Source organism: Cavia porcellus, unplaced genomic scaffold (assembly GCF_034190915.1).
Source record: "Cavia porcellus strain 051 isolate PalLab524CR breed Dunkin Hartley unplaced genomic scaffold, mCavPor4.1 scaffold_16, whole genome shotgun sequence".
NCBI classification, from domain to species: Eukaryota; Metazoa; Chordata; class Mammalia; order Rodentia; family Caviidae; genus Cavia; species Cavia porcellus.
The window spans coordinates 30213298-30235079 of record NW_026947499.1 but is presented as its reverse complement, the minus strand read 5'-3'; the positions used below and the strand labels follow the sequence as shown (position 1 = coordinate 30235079).

General features: G+C 47.5%; 1 protein-coding gene across 1 annotated transcript in view; it reads left to right on the top strand.

The window, feature by feature from the left end:
* The window catches only part of Txnrd2 (thioredoxin reductase 2), a 54061-nt gene that overhangs the window by 774 nt on the left and 31505 nt on the right, over nucleotides 1-21782 (top strand). The window contains exons 2-8 of the mRNA NM_001256474.1: nucleotides 2901-2969; nucleotides 6393-6449; nucleotides 6996-7140; nucleotides 7793-7867; nucleotides 9701-9779; nucleotides 10437-10499; nucleotides 13997-14067. Coding sequence (NP_001243403.1) covers nucleotides 2901-2969; nucleotides 6393-6449; nucleotides 6996-7140; nucleotides 7793-7867; nucleotides 9701-9779; nucleotides 10437-10499; nucleotides 13997-14067 — 559 coding nt within the window. The remainder of the gene's footprint in view (nucleotides 1-2900; nucleotides 2970-6392; nucleotides 6450-6995; nucleotides 7141-7792; nucleotides 7868-9700; nucleotides 9780-10436; nucleotides 10500-13996; nucleotides 14068-21782) is intronic.

Below are 21782 nucleotides of genomic sequence, written 5' to 3'. Positions count from 1 at the left end.
TACTTAGTGGGTTCCCTTGGTGCGATCATTCCTCACTCTGCCCCTTATATGTAAGTGCAGATCTCCACTCTCCCAGAAATATGTGAATGTGAAGATATGTGAGCAAGGACAGGTCAGGATTTCATAGAGATGGTGGTCATGAGAGACTAAGTGTCTGGCCCTTGCCAGCTGTGGACTTAGGAGGGAAAGGCAACCTGACTGTATAAATGGTCAAGGACTTTGGGAATCCTGACGGTGGGGATGGCCCTGCAGAGCTGCAGAAGGTGAAAACCGAGGGCTGCTTTTATAGTTTTGCTGAGCACTGGAACCCTGGCCAGGGCACCTGTCTTTCAGAACATCCTTCTTGCACTGGGGTGGGGGAAGTTACCCTTTCTAAATGTACTTCTGAAAAAAACAAAACAAGCAAGCAAACAAAACCCTAAGACAAATAAATGCATCTGTGCCAGTGGAGTCATCGCTCCACCTGGTGGCAGTAAATAAGAGCTGCAGATGTGGTTACAAGCTAAGGCCTTCCTAGGTTTTAGGATTGAGCATTTCTTCTAGCCCAGCAAGAGGCACCACTACCTTGAGGATTTTGGCCCAAAGCCTGAGGAGTGCTGGCAGCAAGGGAAACCCTGAATTCAGACTAGAGCTTTGCCCGAGTGATGAGCTAACAAAGGTATCAGCTCCTGAAGTTGACTTCAAGGCCTATTCTGAGTGCTCCGTTTCTGCCTCACAGCTTCCTTTGGAGCAGAAGACTTGCCCTTCTGAGTTTGGGAGTGGGTGGTGCTGCCTCTAATTAGGAACTAGAATGGCAACACTCCTGGAATCACCTGACCTCTGACACCTTTCAGACAAGAGCTCAAGGAAAGTATCACATCTGCACTGAAGGCTCCTGGAGGTGGCTGCCCTTGATGGCCAGCCTAGCTGTTGATGCATGTCTTGCAGGAGGCCTTCTTAAGCACCACCTTTGCTGGGCTGTTTGCTGACCCTGCACTAGGCACTGGATTCAGAAAGGAACAGAAAATTAAAGGCCAGTGTGGTCAGAAGGCAAAGGCAAAGTGAAACACATAATGAAACCCTGTTGCCACGGAGGTATCACTGGCTGAAGTAGGCAAAGGCCAGGGTGTGAGGGTTTCTCTCAGGTAACACCTGCTGCCCCGCCCTTCTGCAGATCGGTATCAACCCCATCCATCTTTAGAGTCCATCCTTAACTTTAGTAGTCTCCAAATCCTCTCAAGAGTTAAAAGGTAGATCTTGTAAACTGCTCCACTGTGGCTCTGTTCCAGTGGTTTATCAGACTAAGAGGGATCCTGGGCGTGCCTGCGGAAGGGCAGATGACCCAGGATAAGCCTGCAATCCACGATAGCCAGCCTTCTGTTGCCTGATGGCAGGCAGAGTGGGCACACTGCAGGGCTGCAGGACAAAACAGCATAATGGGAACCCTTCTTTGCTGACAGGAAAGACAGGCGTCTATAATGGAAGGTAGGAACTTTGCTGGGGCAAAGCTTTGAGGCCCCTGTCTATTACCAGGCAGCCGGAAAGGAGAGAGATGGGCCTTGACCAGGGTTGTGCTTCCAGTGGCAACTTGGTACCAGTCATTGTTGGTTCCCTGGACTCATGAAACCATCAGTTAGGCCTTTTCATAGTCCTTGAACATAGAATTGGGGGGTGCTTTGGATTGGCTGTGACTCCATCCAATCCTGTTTGCATGTATACACATCTCAAATGTCAACTGCTGGATAGGACTTAGAGTGAGTCCAACTGTGAGGCTGGCCACCTACCAGCCATGAGCCTGTTTTGGGCTCTGGGTCTGTGTCTCTGCAATTCACAGACCTGTCCAGGCAGCCAGCATCACTTAGGGACATGGGTGCTCCAGTGAACTCTGTATCTTGCCAGCCCAGGAAGAGTGAGGTGGCTGCAAATACAGGTCCATCCTCATAGTAGATGCTAGGCTCTCATGCTGATGGGTGAAGATTCCCTAGTCTTGGGTGGCAGGCCTGCTTTTGTCATAAGACCCCTGGACCTTGCCTGGGAGCAGTAGCCAGGTCCAGATACCTTGGGAAAATGGCACTTTCAGCAGGCTCATGTCTACAGAGGTGCTGATGGCATTGCTTGTTTATACCCCAGACCCTTGTTACCAGTCCTCAACCTTCCGTTATCCCCATGACTGATCATTTTATTATTTCTGTCATTTCTTCCTTCTTTGATGAAAGAGTAGCCTGGTGCTTGGTGCTTGGTGTCCCCAACCAGCTTAGTTCACAGCACTTAACACCTCTCTTTCTCTCTCCACTCTTTCCCTCCAACCTTCTATCTTTACCCCACCCTTTTGGTGCTATTTGCTTGCTTTCCAAGGAGCAGCTTGCAGAGTAAATTATATGATGCCTCATGAGGTGAGAAGGGCTCTGGCAGCCCACTGTGCCACTGTGGGTAAGCAAGGAGGATGTGAGCTTCCTTAGGCAAACCTGAGGCAGCTCTGTGCCTAGCATCTTTTCCCTTCCAGATCTCACTGTGCAACCCTACATCCCGAAACACATGACTTTCATGTAGCAAGGACAACACAGTTGTTCTTATTCACTATAACAAAGGGTCTCCTTTAGGACTGAAAGGAGCATGAACTCAAGGAAAACATTTTTAGTTCTGTACCTGGCTCAGAACTCTGAAGTTTCAAGTTCTGAGAAGTCCTGCTGGGTATGGGGGAAGAGTGCTGTTTGCAAAGGTGATCACATGTGCAGCACCCAATTTTGGTAGATGTTGCGTGGATTTTGGATTTGTGCATATCTGTATGAAGTTACTTTCTGCTGGAGTCTCCCATCCTGAGAAAACACCATGTTTGACCAGACAGAGCTTCTTGCCTTGGAAGTGTTGGAGGACTTTGTGGGCCTAGCTCTTTTCCTTCTCACTGCTCATCTCTTCTCCAGCAGGACAACAGGACTACGATCTCCTGGTAATTGGCGGGGGATCTGGTGGCCTGGCTTGTGCCAAAGAAGGTATGTATGTTGAATCCCGTGTCCCTATTTGTGTAGCAGGGCCTGGAAGTTTTTGGGTCCTCTGGATTGGGCAGCTGTGTGGGCATGGGCATGACTGTGCGAGCAGGACACATCCCCTTGGTAGCTGCCCTGCTAGAGTTGCCCAGCAGCCTCTTTGCTGTCCTCCTTCCCACAGTGACATGAAGGGAGGCCACAACAGTGCTTTAGTCGAAACACAATCTTCACTCATAGTGGAAGCCCCCAGGCCTCAAAGGGTCCACCCCTAACTTCCAGTCTCAACCCCCACCACCCATCTCCCCGGCCTCCTTGTTATTCTGCATACATTTCTATGAGCGTCTTCTGTCCTTCATTCACTTCATCCTGCCTGCCTGCCCTGTCTGGTCTGCCTGCCTGCCAGATTAGTGGTGGAATTTTTTCATCTCTTTCCAGTCCTTGCTGCCAACATGTCCCTACTTAGAACTACACCCCCGTGTCCAGTCTTTGTCACCAGCTCACCTGTTCTTGTTGGTGTTTGTGCCTTCTTCAGGGTCACAGCTGGTTCTGTAGATAATGTCTGGGCCTCAGCCTGTCTCTCAGTAGGTGTTCAGTAAGCCATGTTGGGTGAACAAGCTAGGTCCACATGCAGGGACCTAGCCTGGAGGACTAAGGTCTGGAGGCATGACCTTGCAGTTCTTTTTTTTTTTTTTTTTTTGTACCGGGGATCAAACTCATAACCATGGGTTCACCAGCAGCACCAAGCAGACACTTATGCCACTGAGCTAAATCCCTGGTTGACCTTGCAGTTCATTGATGTCTTTAGAACTCTGTAAGGGTTTCCTGTGGTCTACTTGGGCTGTGCCTAAAGATGATAAGAAGGCATGTAGGTGAATGGGGAGGTGAGGAGATGGACGTGAGGTGGGACCCAGATGAGAAGGAATTTGACTAAATTCTTTAGTGATGCAATTATGGCTTTATTTTTGTTTTTTTTTTTTTTTAACCCAAAAAATAAAAATTAAAAAATCCATGTTAAGAAATTATGGCTTTCTAACATCAAGTCCTGGATTTTAGAATCACAGATGACACATCAAGGAAATCCATTGTCTACAGCTTACTTGGAGGACTACGGGAAGTCTCCCAGGTGATTTGCATCAGCAGAGAGCAATGGAGTCAGCACCCGCACTGGTTCCTAAGAGCTGTGCCTGGAAATGGACAGCACAGATATGGAGATGTCCCAGTCATATCCCTTTACTATCTGCTGTAGTATTTTTTTGCTGGGGAAGGGGTACAGAAATTTTTTTGTCTTTTTGAGGCAAGGTTTTACTATGTGTTTCAGGCTGGCCTTGAACTCACTTGTAGCCTAGGCTGGTCTTTAATTTAGGACTAGATACATGTGTCGCTGCACCTAGCCATACTGTAATTTTAAAAATTTTGTTAAGATATGCTTGATATTAAGTAAACTACTTTTTTTTGGTGGTACCGGGGATCGAACTCATGACCTTGCGCTTGCCAGGCAGGCACTTATGCTGCTGAGCTAAATTCCTGGCCCCAAGTAAACTACATATTTAAGTAAAAAAAAAAAACAAAAAAAAAACCCCCTTGAGATTGGATATGGTGGTATGTATCTGTAGTCTCAGCTATTCAGAAAGCTGAGGCGGGAGGATCATTTGAGTCCTGGAGTTTGAGACCAACCTGGGCAACATAGTGAGTCCTGTTTCAAAATAAATAAGTAAAAAATGTAAGTGGAAATGTGTGACACTCATTTTCCAGGTATACAGATGTCAAAGCTTATCAAGTTGTCCACTTCTATTTGTTACTTATTTATTTTGAAACAAGACTCACTTGGTTGCTTCAGATAGGAGGTTAATTCTTTTGCTCAGTCATGGTCAAAAATGAGTGTTAAGAGTTTGGCATTCTGACAACTCTCCTCAGGCTGAGCTTGAGCACAGGAAGTCTGTCTGTCTGTCTGTCTGTCTCTCTGTCTCTGTCTCTGTCTCTTTTTCTTTCTTTCTGTTTTATTTTGAGACAAAGGTCTTGTTGCATTGCGCAGGTTGTCCTGAAATTCATGGTCTTCTTTCTTTGGCTCTTCCACCCTACTAGAATCTCATCATTAATCATTTGAGCCAGGTAGGAGTTTTTGTTTGTTTGCTTGGTGGTTTTTAAAAAGAGGAAAGGTTTATTTAGCTCACAATTTGTAAAGGTTTCAGTCCATAATTGGTTGAATCCAAGGTAGGGTGACTTGGGAGAGATCCCAGAGAAGAAACAGTTCATGGTGGCAGAAGACAGCAAAAGCAACAGAGAGAGAGAGAGAGAGAGAGAGAGAGAGAGAGAGAGAGAGTGTTTGTTTTTGAGACAAGTTCTCTCTACGTAAGCCAGCCTGGCCTTCAACTCATTATATAGTCCAGACTAACCTCAAACTCACGCTGATCCTCCTCCTCCCAAGTGCTAGGATCACAGGCATGTGCCACCACACCCAGTTGCCAAGTAGGTTTTTCTAATGAACTCTTCTACAACTTTGTGAGAGTCTTACTTTCTGACAGCCACAAATCTTCCATATTCAGTAATGTTTCAAACACTTAGGAGTCCATGAGGCTTAAGCCCAACATTGTTTTGCAGGTGGTCAAGTGTAGGGTTTAGAGACTGCCAACACAATGCCAAGGTGAGCCAAAGGGAAACTCTGTATTGTGCCCTGGCTAATAGGGCCAGAGTTGCTCTCAGAACTTGGGGCCTGTGTCTCTGGGTGGCCCTATTCACGGTGGGAAGTACCTATATCACAGGGAATATAGTTTGGACAGAGGGCAGGTAGCTCTGGACCTGCTGTTTCACTTCTCCTCAGCATTGATTTCTTCACCATGAAAGGGTAACAGCGAATGCCCACCTGGGGCTTCTGATGACAACGGACTGTGGGCACAGGCCCCGTGAGGCACCCATGATTTATTCTCACTGAGGGGGAGAAAAGCCCAGCCAGTGAGAAGGGCCTGGGCCTTCCAGTGAGCTGAACACCAGTGGGCCTCTCCCAGGTGTGGGCTGTTCCTGGAACATCTCTGAATGCTTGGGATGAGCAGTGGCGGTGCTGAACATCTGGGCCTGGAACTAGGTGGGGGCAGGAGCTGCAGGGGGATTGATCCCAGTGCTGCTCTGATGGCTGGCATGAAGGCTACAATCTGAGGAGGCCTGAGGATTCCTGCCTGTAAGCAGCACAACTGAGTGGGCAATGGGGAGGCCAGGAGATCAGGTGCAGGGCTAGAGGGCAGCATGGCCTTATAGGCCAGGAAGCGAGGCACATGGGTAGTTACTAGCATTGCTAGCTTGGCCACCACATGGATGGCTGCTCATCCAGGCTCTTTCCCGTCTTCTGATCCTCATAAGCCCAGAAAAACCTATTCCCCAGCCCTAACCAAGTCAGCTCTCTGCTGTCCTTACCTGTATCTTTCCTTGTCATTCCAGCTGCTCAGCTGGGAAGGAAGGTGGCCGTGGTTGACTATGTGGAGCCTTCTCCCCGAGGTAGGCAGCACCCCATGGGTACTCTGTCCTGCAGAGTTTGGTGGGGGGGAGTTTATGTGCAGATGGTACTGACACCAAAGTGATCTGTCCCCTTCTGTCCAGTCTCCTGAGTGCTCTGTTTAATTCATAAGCTGTCAGAACTTTAAAGTTTCTTATTATTTTAAAATGACTCTAGTTGTGGAGAGCAATTTCCTGTGAGACTCACCTTAGCCATGTTTGAGTTACTGCCTGCACACACCATGAAGGCACTCTAAGTCTGATAAGACACCAGGTGGGGCTGAGGATTTAGCTCAGCAGCATATAAGCGCCTGCCTGGTAAGCACAAGGTTGCGAGTTCAATCCCTGGTACCAAAAAAAAAAAAAAAGAGAGAGAGAGAGAGAGAACAGGAAGCCTCCTGTGCTCCCTGGAATATGAATTCAAATGTGACTTTCCAGGGCTGGGGTGCCACTCAGTGCTGGAACCTTGCCTAACATGTGTAAGGCTACAAGTTCAATATCCAGCATTGCAAAAAACAAACAGAAAAATATGCTGTTTTCATTGTCCAGGCACAAGATGGGGCCTTGGTGGCACCTGCGTCAATGTGGGCTGCATCCCCAAGAAGCTGATGCATTATGCTGCGCTGCTGGGGCACATGATCCAGGATGCCCACCACTATGGCTGGGAGGTGGGACAGCCCATCCTACATGACTGGTGAGAAACCCATGCCTGATTCTTTTCTGTTATCTTTGGGTAGAGGAGGAAATTTATTGTCTACAAACTGTGACGGAGAACAGCTATAGGATAGGGTTCTCAGCTGGGCGATGCTCTGTGCCTGTCTCCTGACACTTGGCAATATATGGAGACACTTTTAGTTGTTACTGATGGGAGAAGCATTTGCTACATCTTTTGGGTAGAGTCCAAGGATTCTGCTGAACATCTTATAGTGAGTGCATAGGCTAACCCTGTCAAGAGTCATCTGGCCCAAACACAAGGTTGTGGGGCAGGAAGTTGCTTTATTGAGCTCTTTTGAGAAGGTGACTGATGCAGATGGTGACATATGGTTCTGCTCAGAGCCCGTGCCCAGGTGGCTCAGTTTTCAGATAGGCTGCTAGCTCAAAGTTGTGACCTGGATGTAGCCACTAAGTCTGAATGGTTATGGGCCAAAGGCTCCATTTCCTGAGTGCAGAGGTTCACAGCCCCAAACCGTGGTCAGAGGCAGTGACAGCCCATGGGTTGGGTATCACATTCTACCCCTTTAAGCACACCTCGTGTCTCAGTATTTCTGGAAAGACATTACTTGCATCTATAAATCTCTACAGCTGTCACTGTTGTGGGTTTTACATTTTGGTTTGTATATCAACAGGGAGAAAATGGCCGAAGCTGTACAAAACCACGTGAAATCCTTGAACTGGGGCCACCGTGTCCAGCTGCAGGACAGGTACTGAGGCTTTGCCAGCGTTGGAGGCAGGGCAGGCAGCTCTCCTGGATTTCCCAAGGTCATTTTCTATTTGGACAAGTACTGACTGACTGCGTGGAACACAGCCTGGCAGGCTCTAGGGCCAAGGCAGCTGTAAAATGGGGACTAGGGTGTGGGGATGCAGCTAAGGAGTGCACAGGGCAGTTGCTGTAGGAAGTGGGGTACACCCTGTAGCCCAGAATTGAGCAGAATCCAGGAGCAGTGAGGAGCAAAGGAGGGGCACTGGTGGAATGGCTGGAGCCTGGGGAGAGAGGGGAGCAGTCAGGGCCAAGGTGACCTTCAAGCCTGAGTGTAAGGACATGACTGGGCCCTAGGCTGACAGGGCCCATGAGAGGCCGCCTCTGTGGCAGTGTTCTTCCTCTAGGGAATTCCCTGTTCTGCCACAGTTATGAGCATAGAGCTGGGGAGCTCCAAGTTGCACAGCAAAGAACTTCACACCATCGTACAAACCCACACCTCTCTCCTCTCAACTGTGCATTGTGAGCCCCACACTCCCAGCTCCGACACCACGCACCCACCGCGCACCTCACTATATCCTTTCCAGCTTCTGAGGTACACATAGACGGCCTTGGTGTTTCCCACTAGGGCACATTGTTTCTGTCTGACCCTTCCAACCTGAGACCACCATTTTTGTCCCTCTTGCAGATCCCAAGGCCAGGGGCTAAGCCTGCTCCCAACTGACATCTTCTGAGGGTTGGCACTTGCAGAGCTTGGCTCCTGGCTCTGCCCTTTGCCCCTGTGCTCCCTCAGGTTGGAGATCTCACCTGTGCTTTGCTTGGTCCCCTGGGGTCTTCCTGGGGCTCCACAGCAGGCAGCGCCTGGGCCCCTTCTCAGTTCCTGAGCTTCACCAGCTACTCTTCTACCAGGGAGCTTAGCTGCTTCATGCTGCAGAAATTTTCACCTTGTCTCCTCTGTGGAGTTCTACATTCCTGAGTTTGGTTTGCTGGGGCAATGGACTCAGAGCTCCAGGCAGGTGCCTGGCAGGCCTGACTGGCCCCAGGCCAGCTCCATGGCCCTCTTTAGGGAATCTCAGAGGCCCCGGCTGTTTCTACTTTGCCATACTGTGAGTAGTGTTTGTGGATGGCACATGTCCCTCATATGGCTGTCACTGGTGGCCAAGATGAGTGAAATACTCTTAACAGCCAGAAGAGTCCTGGGGTTGAAGAGGGAGAGCACAAGAGCAGAGGGAGGTAAAGCTGCCCCCAAAGCACTGAGACCCACTGCTGCACCTTGGCCTCTGTCACTACAGAGCAGGGGTCATTTCTTCACAGCACACATTTCTGCCCGCTGTTGTGCCCCACAGGCCTTATCACGCACGTTCTCCTGCGTTTGCTGAAGACAGGGCAACACTTACAAGCCTTAGCTTCCTGCAGACATGCCAGGGTGACAAAATTTGCCGTAGGGAGGCCTAGCCCTTTCTTATTGCTCACCAGGCCCTGTGTGTAGGCTCTCAACATAATGCCGAGCTTCTGTCCCTGTCTCAGCGTCTGTGACCACTGTGTCCCTGGAAACATAGCAGAAGGGACAAAGTGCCCCTTTGGCTACTTACACTTCTTGGTATGGTTTTCTTTTTGCCTTTTCTTTTTCTTTTTCTTCTTTCTGTTTTGGAAGTACTAGGAATTGAACCCAAGGTCTCACCCATGTTAGGCAAATCCTTTGCCCCTTGACTATAGCCCCAGCCCTAGATCTCACTTTTTAGTAATCTGCACAGTGCTGCCTATTTAATCCAATTGCTGAGATTTAGTTTGCAGAGAAGATGGTTAAATGTTTGAAAATCTTACTTTTACTTTGCAGAAAAGTCAAATATTTTAACATCAAAGCCAGCTTTGTCAACCAGCACACAGTTCGTGGCATCACAAAAGGAGGGAAGGAAGTGAGTATGGCTTTTCCGGTGCTGTGTGGCTGCGTGGCTTCTCTTGGACAGTGTCACAGAGGTCGGCAGCTGACGCCAGTCTTGTTGAGCCTGGGTGATATTCTAGGGAAAAGCGCTTTTGGCATGGAACAGTCGGCTTCTTTTGAGGTTGCACTTCTTTAAAGTGATTAAGCCGGACTGGCGTGTAGCTCAGTAGTAGAGCACATGCTTAGGTTTGATCTCCAACACAACAACAACAACACCAGTGTGTAAGATGTAGCTTGTACCAGGCTGCCCTGCTACTTGAGATGACCTGACAGGGAAGATGCCACCCTCTTCATTGGATTATGGGGGATTTGAGGTGGTAAGATGTCTGGTGGGTACATGAAAACTGAAGTGCGTGGAGTTAGAATGTCTCTTGTCCCTAATACCTGTCCCTCTCTTATCCAGTAGACCCTTGATGTGATCCTTGCCCTATGGGATCTCTGAGCTGCAGGCAGGGCTAGCATGGAGGCTGCTACCCTGTAGCACCTCTGGGCATTTAGCCCTTTAGATGGGTGACCACAATGTAGTTTTTGTTGTTGTCTTTGGTACCAGGAATGCTTGTGCTGCTGAGCTGTGTCCTTAGCCCCACAACAAGGTAGTTTTGACCTGTGCCTTTCTTGGTTTATTTTGCAGATGCTGCTCTCAGCTGAACACATAGTCATTGCTACTGGAGGGCGGCCAAAGTACCCCACGCATGTGAGTGTCCCCAAAGCTGGATCCTCCTCCACACCTCAGGCACATTTGTGGTCCCTGGGCTCACTGTGTGCGCTCAGTGCTTTCCATCCGAGCCCTCCACCCTGCTGTTTCTTCTGTATTCGCTGGCATCACTTTCTCCTTCCTGGTTGACGTCTATGTTGTTCAGTCCTCAAAACCATTCTTACGGCACTCTTCAGCTGGCTCCTGGGTACCACTAAGCCTAGTATTCTTTCATTTCATCCCAGAGTCCCTCCTCTTCCTTTTATTTATTTATTTTTTTTAAATCTGAGGTGTCGCTGTATTCCCCAGGCTCAAAATCCCAGCCTCAAAAGATCCTCCTGCCTCAGCTTCCCAAGCATCCAAGGACTGTAGGCACATACCACCAAATCTGGGCCTAGTATCCCTTCTAACTCTCCACTGTTGATTCCTTTTCTCTTCAGCCTTAAAATACTGGAACGTCTAAGATTTAGGCCTTCTTTACCCTTCCCTTCTTTCCCCAAATTTGAAATAAACTCTACCTTTTTATAGGGTACAGATCAATGGATTTTAGTACATTCAAAGAGTTGTGCAAACCATCAGTTACCACCATTGGTCTCCAGGACTTCTTGGTCGTCCCAAATTGATCCTCTGCAACTATTAAATAATAGTTCCCTGTGCCCTCCTCCCCAGCCCCTAGTACCCACCATTCTACTTTCTGTTTCTATTATGTGATTGTTTTAGTTGCATCATATAAGTAGAATCATACAATATTGTCTCTGTATGGCTGACTTACTTCACTTGGTATGAAGTCCTCAAGGTTCATCTATGTGGTAACAAGTGTCAAAACTTCCTTCCTTTTTAAGGTTGGAAACTATTAGCAGTGTATGTATATACCCACTTTTTCAGTGATGAATAGAGTTATTCTTTTTAGCTGTTATATGATGTACTTCTATGAGTGGCCATGTAAAAGTTGTTTGTGGTCATAGTTTTCATTTCTCTTATCTACTGAAGAGTAGAATTTCTTTTTTTTTTTTTCTTTTCTTTTTCTTTTTTTTTTTTAAGATGTGATTTTGCTAGCTTGAACTCACTATTTAGCCCAGGATGCACTTGAACTTGTGATGATCCTCCTGCCTCAGCCTCCAAGTACAGGGACTACAAGCATGCACCACCATTGTCTGGCTTTTTTTTTTTGGTACCAGGAATTGAAGTCATGACCTCGTGTTTGCCAAGCAGGCACTTATGCTGCTGAGCTAAATCCCCGGCCCCATTGTCTGGCTTCTTAAACTTATTCTATATTATGTGTGACCACTGAAATCTACTTAGTGTTCAAAAAGGACTGGGGATATTCCTAAATACCTGGAACTATGAAATCTCCCAGTCCGTGCTGAAGGCTCTGTGTTGTGTATGTCAGCTGCCCCTTAAACTCTTCCTTGGCCTTCACTTCCTGCTTGTGCAGAGATCAAAGCCTGTGCGAGGTGAGCCCAGGGCTTCTTTAGTCTTTCCTGGTGTATGTGCAGCCGTCTGCATGCCTGGCTATTGAGATTCCCAGAAATGTGTTAGAGCTCTTCAAGTCCTGTGACACCTCATTCCTCAGCTTTGCCTTTTGAGCTTTTTGGTTCATCCATTTTTGCCTCACCTGTTATCCATCACTGCAGACAGCCATAAAGTTAAAACATTAGACAGGTGGCCTGAGAGGCTTCTAGCACTGAGCAAGCTGGAGCAAGGTCAGAACCATAGCTAGGTCAAATGTTGAGTGTTTTTGGGCAGGAGGCTTTGAGTGGCCTAACCTTAACTGCCACTTCTATCCTGTGATTGCTCTGGAAATGGGAAGGAGAAAGAACCAGTGGAACATGAGTGCCTGCAGTCTCGAGGGCCGTGGGACCTGTCCTCTGTCTGTCAGGTGATCAAGAACAGCCATTAGAAGGACCCTGGCTGTTTGGTCACAGAGGTGTCCTCAGATGGCTCCCTGGATCTACAGGATGACACAGTTCGTTGTTTAACAGGGTTAGGCTCCTGGTGATTATCCATAAAGCCCTCAAAGGCCACAGTGTTCCTGAGAGCCTAGTAGTCACATTTTCTCCTCAGAGGTACTGGGCAGAGTTGTACCTCCTTCCAAACAGTGGGCCCTGTGGAGGGGTCCTGGCCTACCCCATTTGGTTCTGCTGTGCTGGATGACTGCTGGAATATTCACATGCGCACAGGAGAGTGAAGCCAGAGCTCCTGGTTTGGGAGGAGGCAGCTCAGTAGTCCCCCTGCTCTCCCCTGTGTGGACTCTGTCTCCACCATGTGCTTGTCTTCCTTGGTTGCCTGCCAAGACTTGCTTGTGTTTTTCTTTCTGCTACTAAAGATTGAACTCAGGCACCCCAGCTACTGAGCTCTTTTTAAATTTTGAGGCAGGTTTTGCGAAGTTGCTCAGGCTGGCTCCAAACTTGACATTCTCCCACATCAGCTCTCCAAGTAGCTGCGATTATAGGTCTGTGTCATCATGTCTGGCTAGCTTGTGTTTTAGTCCCTTAGATTTTTGGAACTTTTGATTTTCCTTGAATAAGCTGGAGAAATTCCTGGCTTGCTGGCTTATTTATTTATTTATGCCCAGTTCCTCTCTGCTAGCATGGCTTACTCTCACAGAGTAGACTGGAGGGACTCTCCATTTTGGGGTTTCCCCCACCTGCTTAGCTGCCCCTCATCAGGAATCTATGATTCCTAGACTAGCTTTGGAAGGTGCTGGGTGCATGCAGCCTGCAGCTTGGTGCTCTCGGAGCTCTTTGCTTTCCATGTGCAGCCCTGCTTCAGCCTGCAGTGTGACACGCTGCTCATGTATTCCTCCCCCCGCCTCGCCCCCCGCCCCGCACGCATCTTTCATTGAGATGCTGCACAGCATCTTAATCCCTGATTTGCTGATCTCTCTTTAAGCCATTTTTTTGTAAGCCTGGGACCCTGGAACCTGGGTGCTGTTCCCTTGGTCTGTGTGTCCCCATCTCCTTCCCAGATACCTAGATTGTCATGGGGAGTCAGCTGTCTGACCTCTGAGGCTGCTATGCCTGCCCTGGGGCTTTGCCCTGGGTCTGCATCAAGATTAAGGAAAGTTACCAGGTGCGCACTTATAATCTCAAGTACTGTGGAGGGTGAGGCAGAAAGATCACAAGTTCAAGGCCAACCTGGGCAATTTAGCAAGCCTGATTCAAATAAAAAATAAAAAATGCATTGACAATGTGGCTCAGAGGTAAAGTATCCCCCGCCCCTGCCAAAAAAAAAGGGCCAAGGAGAAATCTGCCTGGAAGGTCCCTTGCCAAGGTATCTCAGTACTTCCAGCACCAGGCAGAGAGCACACCAAGATAGAAAAAGACAGGACACCTCTGTCCCCAGTGAGGCTCAACTTGAAGACAAGGATGTGGGGCAAAGAAGCTCTGTCCAATTGTGGGCTGGTTGAGTCATGTCTGCAGAAGAGGCATTTTGAGAAAGTCATTAAGACAGAACAGATGATAGTCTTGTTACACTGGTGCTTTTTTCCTTGATAGATTGAAGGTGCCCTGGAATATGGAATTACAAGTGATGACATCTTCTGGCTGAAGAAATCCCCTGGCAAAACGTAAGGCTGGTGTGTGCAGGATGGGTGTCTTCCTTCTCTTCACTGCTACTCAGTTCTAAGGACATCTTTCCAGCTTCTGTAAAAGAAGGAAAGAAAGTTGGATATGTGCACCCTGTGCAGGGCCGTTGACAGTTTCCCATGGATGTCTTGGAAGTAATAATATGGATGTCACATAAAGTGAGCGAGCCATTTATTATCTAGGTCAGTGGTTGTCCCTAGGGTTCCCATTAGGTCCCCTTAGACATTAGGAAGGGCCTCAATCAAATGTCTCTAGTCATTTGTCTTGTATATTGGAAATCTCTGAAATGTGGAAAAAGCTCCAAAGGCCTTGAAAGCCATAACCCAGTTGTAGCAGTGATCCCAGCAGCGTGCGAGCAGCACACCAATGCTAAGTGAGCTTGCTTGCTCCCAGAGCTGTGCTGGTTCAAGGGTCTTGTCCCGGATGCTGTTCCCGCCTGTGCATGCAACTCCCTGGTTGCATAGATCATACTGGCCATCAGAGGGCAGCAAAGGCTTGGTTGCTGGCAGTGGTTGGCTGCCTCTGGGCTGATCCATTAGGAATGCTGGTGAAGCCCTCAGGAGACTGAGGCAAGAGGATTGCTGAGAGTTCAAGGCTAGCCACAACTACATAGTAAAACCCTGTTTCAAAAAAAAAAGTGCATGTGTGTGCATTTTGGAATGTGTATGCTTGCACATGCAGCTGGGGAGTGTGTCTGTATGTGTCGCATCATTGTTTCACATTTACAAAGCAGTGTCCGGTCTTAAGTCCCTCGCATGGTTATGGTGCAGCTTCTTTTACCTTTTGTGCATGAATGAACATCTCAGTAGTTTCTCATCTTTATAATGCTGCAATAAAACCATTTGATATGCATGTATGTACACCATCACTTTTCCCAATTTAGAGTAAAATACACATAAAATACACATTTTGACTCAAGCTTGGTGCATGCCTGTAATTCTGGAACTATGGGAAGCTGAGGCAAGATGATTACAAATTCAAGCCCAGCTGGGGCATCTTAGCAACCTAGCAAGTCCTTGTCTCAAAATTTTAAAATTTTAAAAAAGAGCTGGGGTGTAGTTCAGTGTGAAAGCCCTGTTTAATCACCAGTTTAAAGAAATTACTATCTTGGCCCTTCTATGTGTATGGTTCACTGATACTAAATGTACAGTCATCACCACCATCCATCTCCAGAACTCTTTTCATCCTCCCCACCTGAAATTCTTCATCCATTAAACCATAACTCTTCATCTCCTCTCACTCCCAGCTCTGGAGCCACCAGTGTTTTTTCTGTTTTTACTGTTGTGACAACTCTCCCTGCCTAATGCTGTGGGTACACTGCATTTGTCCTTTTGTGACTAGCCTATTTCACTAGCATAATCAAGATTCTTCCATGTTGGAGCACATGTCAGAATTTTCCTTCCCTTGTAAGACTGAGTAATGCCACACTGCTGGCATATATCAGATTTTGTTGATATCACATTTCATTTACCCTTCGTCCACCCATGGGCACTTGGGTTACTTGTGCCTCTTGGCTGTCATGGATAACACAGCTGTGGACATAGGGCTACAAATACTATTTGTTTCCTACTTCCAGTGCTTTTGGGTACAGAGCTAGAAGTGGAATTGCTAGGACTTTTTGAAACACTGCCAAACTGTTTTCCCCAGCAGCTTCAGCATCTGGCATTCCCACCAGCAGTGTGACAGGGTCCCGTGTCTCCACATCCCTACCAACACTTGTTATTCTCTAGTCCTGAAGAATGAGGTGGTTTTATACATTTTATATATATCTAATAGGGTCTTTCCCAGAAAATCCTGGTCTAAGGGTTGATGACCTTCAGCCTCACATTTTGCTACAGGCTAGCTGTACCTCCTCCTGGGTGCACTTTTGCCTGCTTCTCCATATCTTGCCATCAGCTTATTTGTAAAACATGAGTGGACCAGTAGTGATGGCACATCTCTTCTCCTGGTACTACGTCTACGTATCATCCGAGCTACTCTGGAGTCTGAGGCAGGAGGATCACAAATTTGAGTCTACTCTTGACAACTTGGTGACAGTTGGTCTCAAAAATAAATAAAATAAAAATGGCTGGAGCTATAGCTTTGTGCTCCCTAGGTATAATCCTCAGTATAAAAATATAAAAGGGAAAGGAGTGTCTCTTCTGGTTCTTGCATGGTAGCCATAGTCCCTGATACCTTGGCACATGTTAGCCCCTCCCTGTCTCAGCTGATCTCATGCCAATTTGTATCCATCTGTCTGCTGTCTTCCACCAGATTCTCAGATTGTAGTTTGGCTTTCGGTGTCATCATATTTTTTTTTGCAATTATTTATTTATGTATTTATGGTACTGGGAATTGAACTCATGGCCTCATGCATGCTAGGCAAGCACTTTACTACTGACCTATAACACCCAGCCCAAATTTTTAATTCTGTAGATTGTCACATTTATCACTTTATTCCTTTATGCTGTAATTTCTCTGTTATCTGGATTTTTTTTTGTTTTTTTTTTTTGGTTATTTATTTGTTTAACAGCACTGGGAATTGAGCACAGGGCCCTTGCACATGCTAGGTAAGTGTTCTATCATGTAGCTACACCCAGTCCCTTGTGGTTTTTTAATTTTTTAAAACTTTTATTTATGTTTTTGAGTGTATAGTACCAGAGATTGAACTCAGGGCCTTTGCAGTCAGCTATATCCTCTGCCCATTTATTTGTTTAGTTATATTATTTTGAGGCAGGATCTTGATAAGTTGTCCAAGCAGAGCCCATATTTATGATTCTCCCACCTCAGTCTTCCAGAATGCTGGAATTATAGTCGTGCACCACCACTCCTGGCTTGATTTTTTACCTTTGCTTATCTGCTAGATTAGACACACTCTGGTTCTGTTTACTACAATCAATCATCTTTTTATATATTTACTGGTCTTTCTTGAAACTGAGAGTGTCTCTGTGTGAGTGAGTATGTGTGTGTGTGTGTGTGTGTGTGTGTGTGTGAGTCATAAGTTTGGTCCTTGGCCCACTTTCTATCCGATTGGTTTCTGTTATCTTTTTCTTATCTTCCAGCTGGTCTGTGTAGTAGAGATAGGATCCTGTGTTATACACGGAGCAGATTTTCTCAGCTTCTCATGTCTTTTAACTTGTATAATGTACAAATGGTTTTCCTTTTTTTTTCAATGTAACTTAAATCTCTTTTTACAGTTAATGGCTTTTAGATTTATTACATGTTCAGAAAGGTCTGCCCCACCTCCCAAGATCTTTTTTTTAAGTCTCTGTATTTTCCACAGCCTGTAGGGTTTCCACAGCCTGGATTTCCCTCCACTGAAATCCTAGAGCTGGTTGCCATTGTTGGTGGGTTACCAGGGTACCCCTGCTGGGTGACAGGATGATTCCCACCCAGGGTCCCCAGTTCTGCCTCTGGCCACTGGGACTGCTGGTTTTGAATCTTTTTGGTTTCCTTCACACTGATTTCCCTTGGAGGAATTTAGACATGGTTTGTCAGCCTCTCCATAAGTTCTTTGTGCTGGACCTGTCTTGAAACAGCGTTGAGTATGTGGCAGCCTAGAAGGCCAGTCCCTTCCCTGCTCTGCCCAGGCTGCAGCCTCCTGTGGGCTCAGGTGATTATTATGGCCTGTCACTAGGGCAGCATTTTCTGAGTTCTGGGACTGCATGTTTCTGGGAAGGGGGACTTCATGCGGGGATTACACAGTGGTGAAGCCCGGAGAGGATCTGGCTCCAGTGGCCAAGATCGGCACTTCTGGCCTATGACTTAAGGATCCCTTCTCTGTGACTGTGTTGTGGGCAGCCAGCTCAGCCAGGAAGACATGGCCTCAGATATTTTGGTCAGGAAAGAAACTGCAGTGTTTATTTTCTTCAGAAAAAAAACATTTAGGAGATTTTTTTTTAAAGCTCTTTAGTTTAGAAGGAATCTAGGTATGTTATTGTTTAAGAAAAAAAGTGTTTGCAATGTATCAGTCACCCGTTTCATTCTGAACATGATTTATGTGAGGAAATGGTTTTTTTAAAAAAATTAAGCTGGAGATATATCCCTGTACGATGCTTCTGTGAAAATGCAGCTTTTGTCCAACGCTGTTAATGCAAGTTGTAACAGTGTAATACGGGAGTGAGTGTTTACATGTTACATTCCTCTGCAGCAGTCAAAATAAGCCCGGAGGGTCTACAGTAGCATTTCTGTATTTTATCAGCTTGGGCTGGGGCTGAGGGGGAGGCCTCTGCTCACACTTGGAGGGGCTGTTTCTGCCAGATTTATTTGCCTTATAAATATTCCCCATGTTTATTTTAACTCGCCTTTAAAATGGAGCTGAAATTAATATGGACCCTAGGGCTGGCCCTCTGGCCTCAAAGTGCCTCCTGGAGTTGGGTAGGGACATTTTGACTGCTTGGTCCCAGCCTAGAGGCTGGTGGGCCCAGCGTGCCTCTGCTGGCAATGGGCACTGAGTCTACTGGTTGGCAGCTCTGCCGAGGTTGGGTCCCATCAGCCCCAGCCAGGTCTCTGATGCAGTCTGCAGGATGCACCCCATCCTCCTTGTCTTTCTCCATACTTAAGCACAGGCAAGAGCTGTGACTTTTAGGTGTATCTGTGTGGGACCCAGGGACCAGTGATTTTGGGTCATCCCCGAAGTGTGTTGGGCCTTAGATGTGCCTATACTGCTTTAGCTGAAGGCTGATCAACACTGCCTTTGAGCATTAAATAGGAAGCCTTTCTTCTTGGCTGGCATCAGGTCTCAGGGAGCTAGGGCTAGACAGATGGCAGAGATGGGGCAGTCATACCTGAGCCCTGTCTGTAGGAGACAGAATTAAGGTCCACTCTTTATTCAATAGCTGGGTGTCAAGCAAACAAGGTCAAGCTGTTGGTCAGAGAAAGGTAAATGCCGGTGTCAGAGCCCATGAAGGTGACCAGCCAGTATAGAGAACCCCTGGAAAGGCAGCCTGAGTTTGCAGCAGGGGAGGGACCCTCAGGCCTAGTGGGCTCGGGACATCTTGGCTGCCTCAGATGCTCAGTCTGGTCAGTGCAGGGTCCTGTGTGGGACTCTTGGTTGACACCTGCTCAGTCTCAGCTGTCAGCTTCGTGCTTGGCTTCATTCCTCTTTCTATTTTTCTTGTTTCTTTATTCGTGTATCAAATCCAGAATAGGCTGAAGGACAGAGGAGAGTCTAGGATGGGGGTAGCATCCCCTGGGGAGGCAACGGAGCCCCTTCCGGAGAAGTGGGCAGTGGGTTAGTATAGGCAGTTGAACACCCTCAGCCGGGCAGGTTGGGATGCTGAGAGAATGTGGCTTTGCAGTTCTGAGCCATTCTGTTTTGCAGAGTAAGGCCCTGGGAGGTGGGGGTATGAAAGTAAAAAAGGTGATTTTGCCCTCAGATTTCTTTGAGGAGGCAGGCGTGGAGTTGGAATTCAAATGCAGCCCCAAAATCCTGCAGAGGGGTCCTGATGAATAAGGGAAGTCAAGGAGCTAAGCTTGACCTCCAGCCCCACAGCCCATGCCATTTTCTGGCCTCCTCCCCACCCGGAGGGCTGCCCACCTAAAGCCTCTGCACACTGGCATACTTGGGCTGGCTGCCAGCTTGCGTGGGCCTAGCATCCCTACCTCTGCCTCCTATGCTTATATAACTTGGGGTATGCCTTTTTTGACATTAGGTTTCAGGGCTCAGGTACCCTAACCTCAAAGCAAAGAATCATAATTATTGTCTTTCAGAACCCTTTTGTCTTTCTGCAAATTGATTGAGACTTTTACCTGGGTCCACTGTATCTGGAGGTCAGCTTTCTGCAAACCTAGGCTAAGCTAGCAGAACTGGGCTAGGGAAGAAGACTTGAAAGCCAGCAGGGTAGCTCTTCCCCCACATTGGGTCTGCTTTGAGACCCAGGAACTGAGTCGCTGTTTCCACATAATAGCCACAGCCTGCTTGTTTCTGTTGTCTGCTCAGGGGACCTTGTCCAGATCCCCAAGGGGCTTACAGAGCATGAGGACACCCTGTCTCAAAGCTGCCAGCCCCACTCAGGGAGGGAGCCCCCATGTTTACCCAGGGAGGAAGGAAGCCAAGGATACCCCAGAATGTCCACTTCTGTGGCCGCTTTAGCAGCCCAACAGTTTCTGTCCTTGGATTCTCAGGGTTTTGTGAAGCAGGGAGAATGATTTTATAATTTAGGAAGAAATTAACACTGCCTGTCAAGAGTTTGTCATGGGAGGAACTGTAGTTTGACCCTAGTATGAAGGTTCAGAAGCCTGGCCAGCTACCATAGTCATTTTTCTCTCTTCCTAAGTGTAAGAGGGAGGAAGGTGAACTTTATTTTAGAGAGAACCACAGCTGTTTGTTTAGACGTGGTTGCTGCTTACTAGTTTCATTTTCTGCATGACCTCCACGTTTGTTTGGTGTACTGTCCTATGACCAGCAAAAGGAAGGTTAGCCATCTACATGGGACTTGCTTTCCCAGACCGTAAAGCATGTCTTCCCATCTGCTTGGGTGCATCCCTGTGGCTCAGACATTAAGGTTCAGGGCACTCTGGGGCATCTGTTACCAGAGGTTGGTCAGTGCAGTCTCTACCAGCCCCAGCACTGGGCACTCAAAGGATCATATGGGGCCGGCAGACCTCTGGCAAGCCCAGAGCCAGCCCTCATTGGAGTGGAACCCCCCTTACCCCCCTACCCTGTGCTGCCCATAGCTCTGTAACACGGCTGGCATTTCCTGTGTTGGCAGGACTGCCAAGGGGCCAGGTGGTCCCTGAGACTGTCTCTTGTGTGGGTGTGCTTTCTGGAGAGAGGATCAGGGCCTTCAGACTCCAGAGGCAAATGGATGGCTTTTAAGCCTGGGCTTCTGTGGCCTGTGTTAATGCTTTTGTTTTTACTTCCTCCTCTGTTCCGATTTTGAACAAGAAAGCCTGCCCTGTGATTAGGTTAATCTCATGGTAGTTAAACTTCCCTGGAAAATGTACACCAAAAAGCACGGAGGGCTGAGCTCCCTGGAACACACACAAATTTGGATTCATGGCTCATGAGATATAGAATGGTGGCTTCTGAGTGAGTGGGAAGATATCTTGGTTTCAAGGGTTCTTTTGTTTTTGTAGCACTAGGGATTGAACTGAGGCTGTTGAACTCAGTCCTTTTTTAATTTTTATTTTGAGATTGGGTCTTGTTGAGTTGGCTAGATTGACCTTAAACTTGCTAGCCTGCCTTCCCCTCCCAAGTAGTTGGGGTAATCAGAATGCAGTGATAAGTCCAGAGTTTCTAGCCCTCAGGTCTGCTAAACTGGCTTCTGCCCACACCACCACCCTCCTTGTAGCTGACCATGGCCTGCCATGGTTGCTGCACCTCTATAGCTGATGTGAGTGCCACTGGTCCTTATGCGTCCCACAACCATGCCCAGGCTAAGCATGTTCTGTGAAGCCCATTTGCATCTGGCTGTCTTCTAGAACTCTCTGCCCTTGTGACTGGAGGCTTTGACTTCTGTCCTTGTTTTTCCTCCAGCATTTTTATAACGCTGTGCAGTTGGAAGGGAGTTCTCTGTTTGAGTTCTTATATCCTGCATTCTTCTAAGAAGAAACATTCTCATTATTTGACTAATTGGAGAAAGAGATAGAGTAAAAATCAATAGTGACAAAAGACATTGTTCATGAAGACAGAAAGCCCAGAGTTATCGTGGAACCAAGAGGATGAGAGCTTTCGTTGAGAGATTTCAGTTGCACATGTACAGTCAAGGAAGCC